The sequence below is a fragment of the Aethalodelphis obliquidens genome, unplaced genomic scaffold (assembly GCF_003676395.1).
Source record: "Aethalodelphis obliquidens isolate GAN/ISIS:26980383/991018 unplaced genomic scaffold, ASM367639v1 scaffold37, whole genome shotgun sequence".
In the NCBI taxonomy this organism is placed as follows: domain Eukaryota; kingdom Metazoa; phylum Chordata; class Mammalia; order Artiodactyla; family Delphinidae; genus Aethalodelphis; species Aethalodelphis obliquidens.
The window spans coordinates 14,505,275-14,518,507 of NW_020837981.1; the positions used below are offsets into that span (position 1 = coordinate 14,505,275).

The 13,233-nt window shown below is 51.5% G+C and overlaps 1 protein-coding gene across 11 annotated transcripts in view; it reads right to left on the reverse strand.

The window, feature by feature from the left end:
• Positions 1-3,778: 3,778 nt before the first annotated feature.
• COL13A1 (collagen type XIII alpha 1 chain) overlaps positions 3,779-13,233 on the reverse strand; it is a 144,225-nt gene continuing 134,770 nt past the window's right edge. For 8 of the 11 annotated variants that reach the window (XR_003437902.1, XR_003437900.1, XR_003437901.1 and 5 more), the window contains 2 exons: positions 5,652-8,663; positions 3,779-4,005 (listed from right to left, as the gene is read on the reverse strand). Coding sequence is in view for 3 of the 11 variants with exons in the window: in XM_027130034.1 (XP_026985835.1) it covers positions 9,508-9,690 (183 nt within the window). In the remaining 8 variants the exon portion in view is untranslated. Of the gene's footprint in view, positions 4,006-5,651; positions 9,691-13,233 lie in introns of those variants that run through there. The other 3 variants (XM_027130036.1, XM_027130038.1, XM_027130034.1) reach the window with 3 other exon arrangements.

The following is a 13,233-nucleotide window of genomic DNA, read 5'->3' on the forward strand; positions in this document are numbered from 1 at the left end:
CTCCTCTTTCCTGGGTCACTCATCAGTGGCCTGCCCTCTTTTTGGTGGTGTGGATGGAGTCTTAGGTGCTTGACATCTCGAGTTGCCTGAGAGTGTGTCCAGTGCCGGGTAGGGGGCGAGGCCAGGCTGCAGGTGTGTGTGTGGGGCCCCAGGAGGGGAGCCGGGAGCCTGGTGTGAGGAAGGCAGCAGTGTCCCTGTACGTTCATGGGGCTTTGGGGCTCCAGCCGCATGCCGGGTGGTTAAAGCTGCACTGCTGACTCTGACGAATGCAGCAGCGTGGACACCTCTGTGAGAGACCCCATCTCTGCAGCCACGGCTGCCCCAGGGAAGCTGCTCCGCTCACCCACGCCCCAGGGCAAGTCCAGGAGTCTTGTCACTCAGGATTACGAAGCACATGCATGCGGCACACAGATCTGCAAGGCCAGCTCCATGCACGATACTGTCTCAGCCAAAAATGACTCTAGGTGGAGGGGCATGGAATGCTCCGGCATCCCAGTCCTTCCAGGAGCCGAATGGTCAGTGGAATCAGGGGGTTTCAGGATGTCAGAGGTCACCTGTCACTGACACCTGGGGAAACTGAGACTTGGAGTGCGTCGCCCCAGGCCAGATAGTTAGCCAGATAGAAAGGGCTGGGAGCTGAGGCTCCTGACGCCTAGCCAGTGCCCTCCTGCTTCACGGGCTGACCCTGGCCCTCCCCACGTCTGTGGTATCCCATTCTGCCAGGTGAAGCGGGCCCTGGGAAGGGAGACCAGGCAGGAAGGAGGCACTGGGGGAGGCTGCGATGGGGCAGTGGGGTGTGTGGAAGGGCCGTCACCTCCTGAGCGAGGTGGGGCTTCCTTTGGCCTCATGACTGCGCAGGCACAAGTGGCTGACCTTGATGAGAGTCCTTATTTGGGCCTAGAGGACTCTGTTACACTGTCACCCACGAGGGCACTGGCTCAGTCTTTTGTCCAGCTGGGTGTTTGCAAGTCTCCAAGCAGACAGTGCCGGCTACAAGGTGCGCTTGGTGCCACCGCATGGGGAGGGGAGCGAACCAGAGAAGGTGGTTCTCCAGACCAGCTGCCTGCAGGTCCCAGAGAACGTTCACCAACAGGGCCGTGATTTGCCCCCGGGGCAGGGCTCGGTGCCTCACTCACTCCTTGAGCAAGCAGCTCTCAACAAGGGGGGCTGCAAGTCCCCAGAACCAGAGTGAGCATTTTAACCTCCCCGAGCCCTCTCTGCCATCAGCGCCTTGTGCGGCGCCCCCTGGTCCATCCTTCCTCCTGCAAGGCACCCGCCTGCCTCCCCGCACGTCCCTCTAGCACCTGCCTCTTCCTGTTCTCCTGTCTGCCAGCATGAGTGCCGAGCCCCCCTGCTGACCATTTGTCTCCCTGCTTCTAACCCATCTGACATGAAGTTGAGTTGGGTTAAGGTCCAAGTAGTGAGGCCTGGGGCTCCCTGACGTCAGGAGTCTGGGGTTTGGGGGTGTGCCGCTCGCAGCCCTGTGACGGGGAGCATGTCCGGGTTGAGGATACACGAGGCACCAAACCCCGGGGGGAGACAATGTGTGTACACAGGGTCCAGCCTCAGTGAACTGCCCCCCAGGGGAGGGCAGTGTGGATGCTGAAACCAGGCTGATTGGTTTTTTTCTCTGCCCACCAGGCCCCTGGGGGTGAAATGTGTGAGGTTCTTCCCCGCCTATCCCGGGCTCGCCTGCCACTGCCTGATTTATTTTTCCTTGACTCTGACGTTTAAACTTTTCTTTACACATATTTCTATTTTATTATCTGTATTCTTGCAAGTGACTTTGAACCCTTTGTGGTATTTATTAGCGGAGGTGTAATAAACAAATGAATAATAACACCAGGATGGAAACAGAGTAAGGTTTTGGTTTGCTCAAGAGTTATTCAGCGTCTTCAGCTAACACAGAATCTGTTTCTGGATCTTTCCAGTTTATGTTTGACTCTATTTTGAGATCATCAATGGGCTCTGATTGCTCCAGTGAGACCCTGAAAGGGAATGAGGCAGTGGTTCTAGGAAAACCAGGTTACACTCTGATTCCTCAGGACCTCAGATGAGGGGGTGGAGGTGAGGAGGGTGGCATTGCAGGAGGCATAAGTCAGTGGAGCCAGGGCAAGAGCACATCTCCAGGAGCAGAGGCTGGGCAGAGCTGTGCTACGACTTTCAGGGGCTCTGGGCACTTTTGCCTGTGTAGACTCCTTCCTCCAGAAAAATACAAAAAAATTATATTTCATGACTGCTCTGGTAGAACCTAGCTGGATTCATGATTATATATTCATTTTTTTTCTTTTGAGTTTAAAAGAAATGAAAATTAAAATATTGTCTTAACCCCTGAAAGGGCCAGGCTTGCCCTCACTGTGCCTGGTGGAGCTTCTGGGGAGCAGGCTTGGGACGAGGAACATCCCTGGGCTCAGGAGTATCGGGGAGTGCGGCATCCTGGAATGCTCCCTCTGTAGGAAGAGCAGTGTGTACCAGCTGGTGGCTGGGGCCTGGGTCCCTCATGCTTCTGCCACCAGTGGAGGGGAGAGATGACCACAGACAGTAGCTCTAATTCAACTGCTTCACTTTTCAAACAAGGAAGCCAAGACTCAGGGGAGAAAGGTGTCTGGTTTCCAAAATATCTGAGTGGATATTTGGTAAGCACGCTGGTAAGGTCCCTGGGGTCTGGGCGGCATGTGGTGGTCCCATGAAGATAAAGAGTCTGTGAGTGCGACCTCACAAGGTGGCAGGGGTCCCACGAATGTGAAGCTCATTAACTTAGAGTGTCTGTTACCATGCGTGGACAGGGTCTCCGTTTCAGTGTGACTTTGTACTGTCTATGATGAAAGGATATACATATAAAGACACATTAAAGTGCAAACAAAATGAGGGGGGGTGTTTAAATTACCCAAGTACTTCGTTATTTTCAAGCCCTCTAGAAGCACCAATTATGTTGTAACGTAACAGTAAACCTGTGTGCTGCCCCATAGGTAATACTTACCTACTTTAAAATAGGTTTATTTTATTTATAAGCAGCAAGACCTTTATAAGCACTATACTAAGAACAGTACAGAAAACCGTAAAACTCTGCTTCTTAAAAAATAAAAACAGCTTCAGATTGCCAATATCTTGCCCAGATTCCTGTTTTCTGAGCGTTCTTTGTTGGAGCGGAATGGCTGTGAGGCAAACTTTTCAACTGCTAGTTGTGAGTAGACCTTGCAAATCTATAGTAAATGAATGGCCATCAGTCAGCAATAGCTGCTACTAGTGATTGCAGCCCCAAAAGAAAGAAAAACACACCAAAAAGCCACCAAAAAACAAAAGCAGTAGCAAGTAGCCCTTTGTAACCTTGGGGGCTTCGAGGGTTTCAGCACAACTGAACTTTACACACTCATGTGGCACCGTAATGAACTTGGGGTACATTATAATAGACGTTGCTTAATATAGTCCCAGCTAAGTCTCTGTTGGACTTAATGGTTCAAACCATTAAACTTCTGAGGCCCCTCCGCTTCTGGGACTTCCTGATTTCACAAGAAAAGAATGTATTTAATTTAGTGATGAATCAGGATCAAGAATTGCCATGTTTAATTTTTTTAATAATGAAAATCCATAAGAGTTTAAAATATTCTGAGACACACCTAGCTTAGCAAACACCATGGAACTCCACGTATCTCTGAAGTCACACATAAACTAGCCAGCACCTGAGTGCTGGCTGGCCCCCTTTGGCACTGGAACACGATAATTTATTAAGCTTCAATACTTAATAAGGGTGCACAAATATCATGCAAACGCACAGCCGTTCTCACTAACGAAAAGTGTGTTAGAGTCTCAGACGTAGACAAAACATCTCGTAAACAAAAGGGAAGAGGTTGGTATTTTCTGTACAAAATATGCAGGCTTTCCTTTTTTTTTAATAATCTGTAAGATGCATCATACTTTGGGCATTTTCAAAAAGTGGAAACTGTATAAAAATAAATATTCTATTTACAAACACACACACAGGCCAATCCCAGGTTAGAGGCATCACTGCAAAACAAAAACAAACACAAAACAACATGGAGTTAGTGTCAGTTGGTCTGTGAGTGTTTATTTCCCTTGTGGGAAACGAGGTGGGTCTTGTCCTGAGTTGGATGGGAGCTTTGGGTAGGGGAACTGGGGGAGCCAGGAACCCGCTTCGTTCTAAGACCCTGGTGCTGGCTCTCAGCATCCTGAGGGTGGGAAACCACTTTCTCTTTCCAGTCATTCCCCGTCCTGGCCACTAGAGGGCACTTTCTCCCTATGCTGCCTTTGGAGGCCTGGCTGTTGAATTAACTGCATCTTCCCAAAATGAATTAATGGTGTGAACCAACAGACACCAGGCTCTCTAGTTGCTTCTCCCAGACATTGCAGCTCTCGAGAGTAGGCTGTTCTTCCCCTGCTAAGCCCAACCATTTCTATCTCCTAACCATCCACAGCAACCTTGAAGAAGAAAATCTTTTTTCTTAGGGGACGCACCCCTTTCCTTCTTCTTGGAGCTAACTAGGTCTACAGGAACTCACCGAGAGGGCGAGGCACAGCGAGAGAGACAGATTCTTGGGGAGGCATCTCCCTTGAGGGCTGAGCTTTCCCTTTCTCTGGTTAGGGGTGCTTTAGGTACCTGGGTGGTTTCATCGCTTTTACTGAATCCCGTGAACTAATGAGATTGTGGGCACTTAGCCGGAGGATTGTATTCATCTCATTGTAAGTGTGACTCTGCTGTCACTGGGCAGGACTGGATCAGCTAAGCGCAAACTCTCAGGCAGGTAGTGGACTCCAGCCCTTTAACGAGGATGAACCCACACCTTGAGGCCTCAGTGATAAAGGGCTGGCATGAAGTCTCTGAGCGGGAGGCAAGGTGGAGGGAGGCCGTGGGTGGGACTGCATGGCAGCTGCTACCTTTGCCAGGACCAAGCTGGGCTTCTGGATTAGCAAACCAGTGGCCCTGGTCATGCCGGGGAGCCTTGCACTTTGGAGGCCCTGGATGAGTGGGGTGATTGCATGTAAGGGCATAGCCCAGTGCTGTCAGATGGCTTTAATGATGGCAAATGCAGGGGCAAGTGTGAACAAATGAAGCCTCATTGTTGGTAGGAATTCTGGGAACCCAAGAGAGGTTGGGCTGCAGGTCTCATGTGCAGAAGCATGGAGCTCTGACAGCTTAAGTTCAAGGGGCAAGGTAGAGTGGTGAGCTGGCCGATCTCTAGGAGGAGGTATAGAATCTATGTGACTTTATAGTTTAAACAACTTAGATTTCCTATATCTGGATAATGGCTTAAATGGCCTCCTACGAGCACTATGAGACTAGCTAATAATAACTAATTTTAAAACATGGTTTAGAACTCCTTGCAGGAGAAGTACTGTATAATTTAACCACACAAAGCATAAAGATGTCATCTGTCTGACTACATGGAACTTCCATACACTCGGGTTTGCAGATGCCTTAAAAATCATTTTTAAATGTTCTCAATTTTGTGCAGTGAGTGGGAGGGTGTTTAATGGGCACCCTGCCTGTGGGATCGTTCCTTTTTTGACCCATGTCTTGCTACCTCATCTGCAGAAAGGCCCAGAATGGAAATAGTGCATGCTTTATTCCACCATAGAGAAAGGAGCCCAAGGACACCTCTGCTCCAAGGCACTAGAACCCTGGGAAACCTTACCTTATTCCAGCAGCCCTGGACTGGCAAGCCATCTTCACCCTGCAGTGAGGAAGGAAGGCAGATGGCTCAGACTCTGCAGGATGGCCCACCAAGCAGCAGGACAAGGGGAACAAGGGCCACAAACATCGCGGCGGCTGATCAGGGTGCAGCCCCCCGATATAGTCTGTCTCTTTTCTCTACCCCAGGGCTGAGCCGAAAGGAGGCAGGAAGCAAGCCTGCCCGTCTGCCCACTGGCCAAGCTCACATATAGTTACAGTGCAAGGCCAAGACACTAGCCTGTGGGCTCAGCAAGCAGGGGTCACCTGAATGCTGTGGAGAGGACAGACCAGAGGTCTGCTGGCCTCCCCTCGGGCTGTACTGAGTGCGGGGTGCCCATGGGCGTCACTCAGCGCTTGGGGGCCTCAGTTTCCTCCTCCGTAAAACCTGGGGCAGGTGCGGCTCTATGAAACGACCGCCCCCACTTCTTCCATTCTGTGATTTTTTTCTCTCTTCCTTAGCAGCTGGGGGAGGACATCTAGGCAATTCCCACCTGGTGGTCAGTAAGGAGGAGGAGGGGTGATTTCACAGGCATTGCAATGTGGGCCTGAGGTGCCTTCAGCAAGGAGGCAGGGCTCCTGGCACAGCCATTGCTGGGGACTTGGGGGGAAGAGGCAGTGGTGGAATGGGAATCCACCGGGTGCCGCTTGTCCCCTTTGCCGGTGCACCTCCGGAGCACCTGCAGCCTCGGGACGTCCCGAGTCTCCTCGGGCCTTGCTATCCTGGCTGCTCTGGCACTCCCTGCGGGAACCTAGAAACCACTTAGAGGCAGGTGGGGAGGGTGAGGTTGAACCAGGGCAAAGATCTGGTTCTCAGTCCAGGTCTATTAGAATTGCAGCCCAGATTCTAGAACTCCAGGCTCCAGGGCAGAGAAAGAGACGCACACGAGGTTTCAGGGGACCGCAGCAAGTGGTCAGCCCCCGCGAAGCCAGAATGGGAGCACCCTGTGCCCTGGACCTACTCATCCACCCATGACAGGTGCCAAAACCACTCACCTGGCATCCAGCAGACAGCCGGCCCTGCACGGGGGCCGCAGAAGTCTAGTTACCTTGTACTAAAATTCCCGATCAACAGCCCCCCAGCCCCGCCCCACTTCCGCAGTAACACAGCGCAGGAGACGGCGAACAGCAACAATGAGAAACAAGAAAGGCAAGGCATGTACACTTCCACAGCAAAAGTCACACACAAATGTTATTGGAGAAAATGCCAGTAAGGTCAAATCAAGATAACTTTCATCGTCCCTTCTGGGTCGGGGAGGGTCTGCAGGATGAGGTGGTGCATCCCAGGGTTCCATGAAGACCTCTGTCCCTTTCCCCAGCCCGCCACAATGCGACACTTCACACGGTCTCTGGAAGGGAGAGGAGCCTCCGTGGACCACAAGGGCATTCCCACTGGCACGTGGATGGTGGCAGGGGGGACAGAGGAGGGCTGGGCAGGCAGAGGGGAGTGACAGTGTGTGGGTGAGAAGCAGGGAGGCCAGGGCTGCAGTTGTCAGAACTCAAGTGTTCAGATCGTGGGAAGGGTCATGGCAGAGGGGACGCCTGGCTGCTTGGTTAACGGAGGTGCCGCGGAGGGCGCGGGAGATTCCACGGCTGAGAAAGGCGCCTGTGCGGTGTGCGCTGCATGCTGGGGGTTCAAGGTGGGGGTGGGAAGGTGGGGAGCGCGGTGGGAACGGGAGGCTTGCAACGCTGCTTGCTCTGCCATCCTTCGTGTTGCCTGTGTGGTCCTAAAAGGTCCCTTCCAGGGGCTCTATGGTCACCTGTCAGGGTCCCACAGAGATAATTCCTGTGTTGCCCTGGGGTGGGGATGTGAGCCTGGGAATGCTCATCTGACAATTACTGGTCTGAAACTAGATCCATGAGCTCCAAACCTCCTCCAGAAGTTTAGGAGAGCAGGAAGTTTTTGAGCCAATTGCCTTGGAGTGGAGTGCCGTCTCCTGCTTCCCCTGCAGTATGTCCAAAGGATTGCTGTAGAAACCTCAGGTGTCCCTGCTTGGAGAGGGACTGGGCCCCGCGGGACCAGAAATGCCACCACTTAGGTGGGACATGCTTGGGAGCGGGTCCTAAATGTCGCCCCTCCCTCCCTGTCTCTCCCTTCCCTTCCTTAACTACATTCTTAACCTTTCCAGGTTCTTTCAGACTTTTTGGTTGTGAACCACCTAAAGATGAAAAAAAAAAGGGAAACCAAGGGAGGGTCTTGTAGTGTCTTCTGAGATTTAAGCATAAAGGATGAACCCTACAGGATCTAGAATCCTGATTTTGCACCGTCCCCTGGTTCTGGGGGTGTCACCGGGGCAGTGATCCCAGATCTATGCCGGAAGAACAGTCAGCGTACCCCCTCCTCTACTTTGGTTCTAGAACTCCTCATTCTTCCCCGTGTTCATAAGGTGCCCATCTTTCCTCTGCTAAATCGTGCGATGCTGGAGTGGAGCGGGACATGGGGCCAACTGAGGCATCTCATTGAAATGTTTTGCCAACGCTTTTCCAACTAACTGCAGTGTGTGAAGGAAGAGAAGTCACAATCCTAATAACTTGTCCTGAGAATCCACTTCCCTGGCTTTCTTTCTGGTGGCAGGTTTGTCTAGAAGCAGTTCTGAAAGGAGGGTCTGATGCAGCTAAGGTTGGCATCGGGTGGGGAGGGCCGCTCACATTAAGGTGATGGGCTTTTGAAGCAGCTGCAGGAGGAAGCCAAGAAAGCATCCTGGCAGACTGTGCATGCAAGAGGGGAACGTGGCGGGAGCCCCCTGAGGACCAGCTAAGGCAGGGTGACCCTTGGTGTCTACTGAGTGAAGAGTGACAAGCAGGAGTGTGCAGGGCAGCGGGAGAGGCGCACAGGCACAAGCCGCACACGTGGGGAAGCCCACACTGGCCATGCAGGAAAGGGAGGGTGATGCCATACCAGTGGGCACGGGGCATCCAGTCCGTCCAGCCCTGGTAACCCCGGCTCCCCTTTCTCTCCTTTAAAACCTCGGTGTCCCTGTTCACAAAACCAACCACGATGATTATTTAGGTCAAGGCTGGCCAGCTCCGACTGTGGCGTGGACAGGCCCTGTCCTACCCTGGCCAGGATGCAGGACCCTCGAGGCATCTACAAATAGACCCCAGTTCCCAGTTGATTCCCGTCTTCCCAGTTCAGCTTTTGTGCTCTCTCTGGCTCCTGGGAGAGCTGAGCTTTGGAACGTGTACATCCAGCCCCCCTCCATCTAGACTCACTCGGAGTAAACACAGGTGAACTTCAACTTCAGCGCATCATTAATTTCAGGACCTTCAAATGAGTTGAGGGACACTTGAGAAGCCCGGCATACGTGCCACGTATCGTTCGTCGTTGGCTGGTTTGGGAAGGCTTCGTGGGGGTCTGTCTACAGATTTTGGTCGGCAGCTTTACAGGTTTTAGCCGGATGGCTGGTGAGCATTGGGAGGCTGTGTGGGAAAGCCCCTTTCTGGCCTCGTTCTGCCCAGTTTGAGGCACAGATGGCCCTCAGGAGACGCTAACCCCAGTGTCCTGCATCCTGACCAAGTGGGGATTCAGACAGCTTGAACTGCTGGCCACAGAGGTGGCCATGAAACGAAGAAGGCAAATGCGGGGTGGGTTTCACAATCGCTACACTGGCTTCCAAAGCCAGCCTGGAGCTAAGAGCCCAGGCCTGCTCCCAAATCCCTTTCCTCGTGGTGTCTCCGTTTCCACACATCAATTGTTCGGCATCTTCAAAGGAAAGGGCTTTAGCGGGAATTACTTGCAGCTGTGGTTTTAGGGCAACACCAACAGCAGGCAGAATTTCATCAGTTACATGAGCAGGTCGGTTTTGGTGGCATCAGTGGAGTCATTTGGTTTTCATCTTTTTATTTGCCTTCTTTGTTTCCAGCTTGCAAACCTCAAGGAAAAACCCAGAACAACCAAGTGATAGATGGAAACATACCAATGGACAGGGGGCATCTAATCCAGGCGCTCCTTGGTCTCCCTTATCCCCCTTAGGCCCTCTAGAGCCTTTCTTCCCCCTCTCCCCCTGTAAATAATGGTTTAGTCCAAGAAAAAAAATAACATAAAAACTTTAGGATCATTCATGTGTTAACATTAGAGACAGAAAAAAAAAAAAAATGAAAGCGGGAAAAATAGATTCTCTCAATTAGGATATTCTCCCCAGTAGGATTAGGGGTCAGTCCCTTAGCCCACCCCTCCAAGAACCTGAGAATTTGGCTAAGGCAGGTGCGGAGGGGGCGGGGAGCAATAGGGCTGAGAGCCAGAGGTGGGAGGAAGTGCAGATGGATGATACTGGTGGCCAGTTTTGCTAATTCTGAGCCCAGAGTGCATCTATAATGAACCTGGGGGACCCACTTCCTTCTCTTTGAGGGTTCATTTTTGAAAGGGTGTGGCCTGACAGCTTTTGTCCCAACTGGTTGTCGTCCCTTTGATATTCTATGAGGAGGCAAAGTGATTTTGTTTAGAGCCCTGGGGTGTGTGTGTGCGTGTGGCTGTGAATGCGGCGTGTAGGCGTGTGCACATACATGGTTGTGCATGTGTGTATATGAGCTTGCGCATATGTACACAAGTGTGTGCATGTACTCGTGTGTGCTCGCACGTGTGTGTACAAGTGCACGTGTGTATGTGTGTGTCCACGGCTCATAGGTGGCACCTGGTTCTCGGCGGGGTCCTCCCGTTTTATGTGTGTCTCTGGTCCATCCTGGTCTGAAGTCATAGGCAGCTATTTGTATGTGGGTATGTGGGTTCAAGAAATCCATTTGTCTCTGAAAAGCTTCAGTAAACGTCGTCTTTCTAAACTGAACCCTGTTTTGTATGTGTCAGGGTCACTCTCCATTTAAAGTGGGGCTATGGGAAATTCTTGGTAATGAATTTGAGTTTGGATTTTTTTATGTTGGGTTTCTCTATAAAGGGGCCAAGTGTGCCCCTGGAGAGTCTTCCTGGGAACTCTCCTCCTCTACAGAAGGCCGGTTGTCTAATGCTTGGGGGCTTCCACAGTGTCCCTTGGGGTGGGTGGCCAAGTGGTCAGAGCAAAGGCTTAGAGCCAGAATAGGATTTGCCTCTTATCAGCCACATGACTTTGGGAACTTACTTAACCTCTCTGAACCTCAGTTTCTTCATCTGTAAAATGGGGATAATAATACCTCCCTCAAAACTTTGTTGTGATATGTATAGGTGAGTCACTTTGTTATACAGCAGAAACTAACACACCATTGTAAAGCAGTTATACTCCAATATAGATGTTAAAAAAAAAAAACTTTGCTGCGAGGTCTTTGTGCACATTTAGTGCTTAATACTAAATGTGCACTAATACAGTAGGTGCTCAGTAAACGACAGTGGCTTCATAAAGATAGCAGTAATGATCGCTACTTCTTGTCAGCCAGTACAGGAGCCAAGGCTGCTGCCAGCGGCACGGTCTTGTGTCTACCGTGTTCCCACAGTGGAAGGCTGCAGGGTTCCTTAGAGGGAGGCAATGGATAAGAATACTTTTGACGTTTCTCCAGGTCTTTGGAAATTACCCACATTTCTTGATTGCAAAGGTTGCCTGCAGTTGCCAACACATCTTTCTAAGTGAGTTTTCTAAAATGCAGATGCTTACTTAGAAACTGAGATGTGTTTAGGAGGAAACATGTAGACGCATGTTAGGGGTCATCTCATTGGCTCTAAGATATGCCCGCCAATGAGGAAGTCATGGCACGATTAATCTGCAGACAGTGGACAAGCCAAACCACTAGCTGTTTGGAGGGGGAAGCCCCATGGGAAACTTTCTCAGGAATGTGGCCCCTTATTCTCTTTGGGTCAGGCCAGTGCAAAAGTGAGCACAGTTCCCTAAATTCAGAGGGTGAGAGAAGCTCCCGGGGAGTGGGGGATGGTGATGATGTGCCTGTGGGTAACAGAGGGTCAGCGGTGGTCCCTTCAGGATGGGAAACTTGCACTCTGGGCCGTCATGTTCTAAGGGCACAGGAAATAGCCTTAATTGGGTGCCCCTTGAAGACAGTAGAGTAGTAACCTCACCTCCATCCTCCCTGCTCCCCTCTCTCGAAGAGGACATGAAAAGGGCCCTGGTGCAGAGGGGATTCTAGCTGGTACGGGAGAGGGGCAAAGAGAGTCAAGCAGCAGGGGTTTCTTAAAAAAATAAATAAATGTACAAAACTGCGTTTAGAGGAAATAAATTGAAGTTGGGGGAGTGGAAGGGAAAGGATGCGGGCTATGGGATTATCATAATAGGGTGAACACATCTAGAGGGAGAAATAGTGAAGGAGTAAAGGAAAGAAGCAGCAGGCTGAGGCCGAGAGAGAGCTAGGAGGTAAGGGGGCCTGGGGAAGCAAGACACGCACACACACAAGTGTGCACACACATACGTGCACACACATGCACACACACATGTACACCCAGGCACACACGTGCACACTTCCACACACACACATGTACACACACACCCCAGATGGCACCTCTCGCAGAGTGGGAGGAGCCTCACCGCACGCTCTCAGACCTTTCAGTTGGCTGGCTTGCAGGCAGCTCCTCGGTTACACCCAATTTTCCTGATACCCAAATTGCCAAATTCACACCACCCTTTATCCTCTGATGGACTGTTTCATCCTAAAAGTGGCTCCCGGGCCAAATTCACAGAGCTGTTAATGGACAGGAGAATGCCCCTAGTGACAAGGACAGAATCATTCCCCTGGCATGTGTGTCCCCTTGGAAAACTGCCTATCTTGGGCTCTGGGCCTTGGCCACCACTACAAGGACTGTCTTCCTTCCATGAGCAGAAAGGAGACTCCAAGACCATCCTCTGGCGGTACTTGGAGAAGCATGGCTTTAAGGCTGTGAGATAGGATAACAGACGGTGGGGAGCCCGCCCGAGCCTCTCTGACGGGGACCCCGGGTGTGATGGGGGCAAAGTTTGGGAGCCCCCTTCCACACTCGGTGGGCACGGGCGTCTTGAACATCTCCAGCTTCACCTCCACAAGAAACAGTGAAGCTTCCAACTAGAATGTCATCTTAGCACTCCTGGCCTTTTACTTTGACAAAAGTGTCAGCATTCTGAGCTTCCAGGCACCAGAAAACACGGGTCAGGGCACAGAGCTGACTCTGCCTGGACCTTTCTTCATTTTGTAGGCTTTCATTACCAAGCCCTCATCTCTCCCCTCAGAAGTCCTGTTAGGGCTGGTGGTATAAAGAGGTCTGGAAGAGGAGGTGAGCTGTAGGTGGGACTCTTCTAGGATGTTCTGGTATCCAGAGAGTCCGAGGTCTTAGATGGAAGAACAAGCTGCTCCTTGATTTGGAAAGCTGCCCTTTAGAAGAAGTCGACTGGTTCTTCATGGTGCCCTCAGAGGAAGGTTCAGGTACCTTGCCTGTTTTCTGGACTTGACTTTTACTGACATATTGCAGATTTATATGTGGGACTGGGGGGAAGTGTATAAAACCCTGGACACAGCAAGTGGAGAAGAAATACTTCCCCACTGGATAGTGGGGACTCAGCGGCTCAGTCAATGACCTCGGTTCCTTGAGCATCAGAGCCACCAGCCTCCCGCCCCTGTCCACCTGCCTGCCCTCTAGAGCACACAGT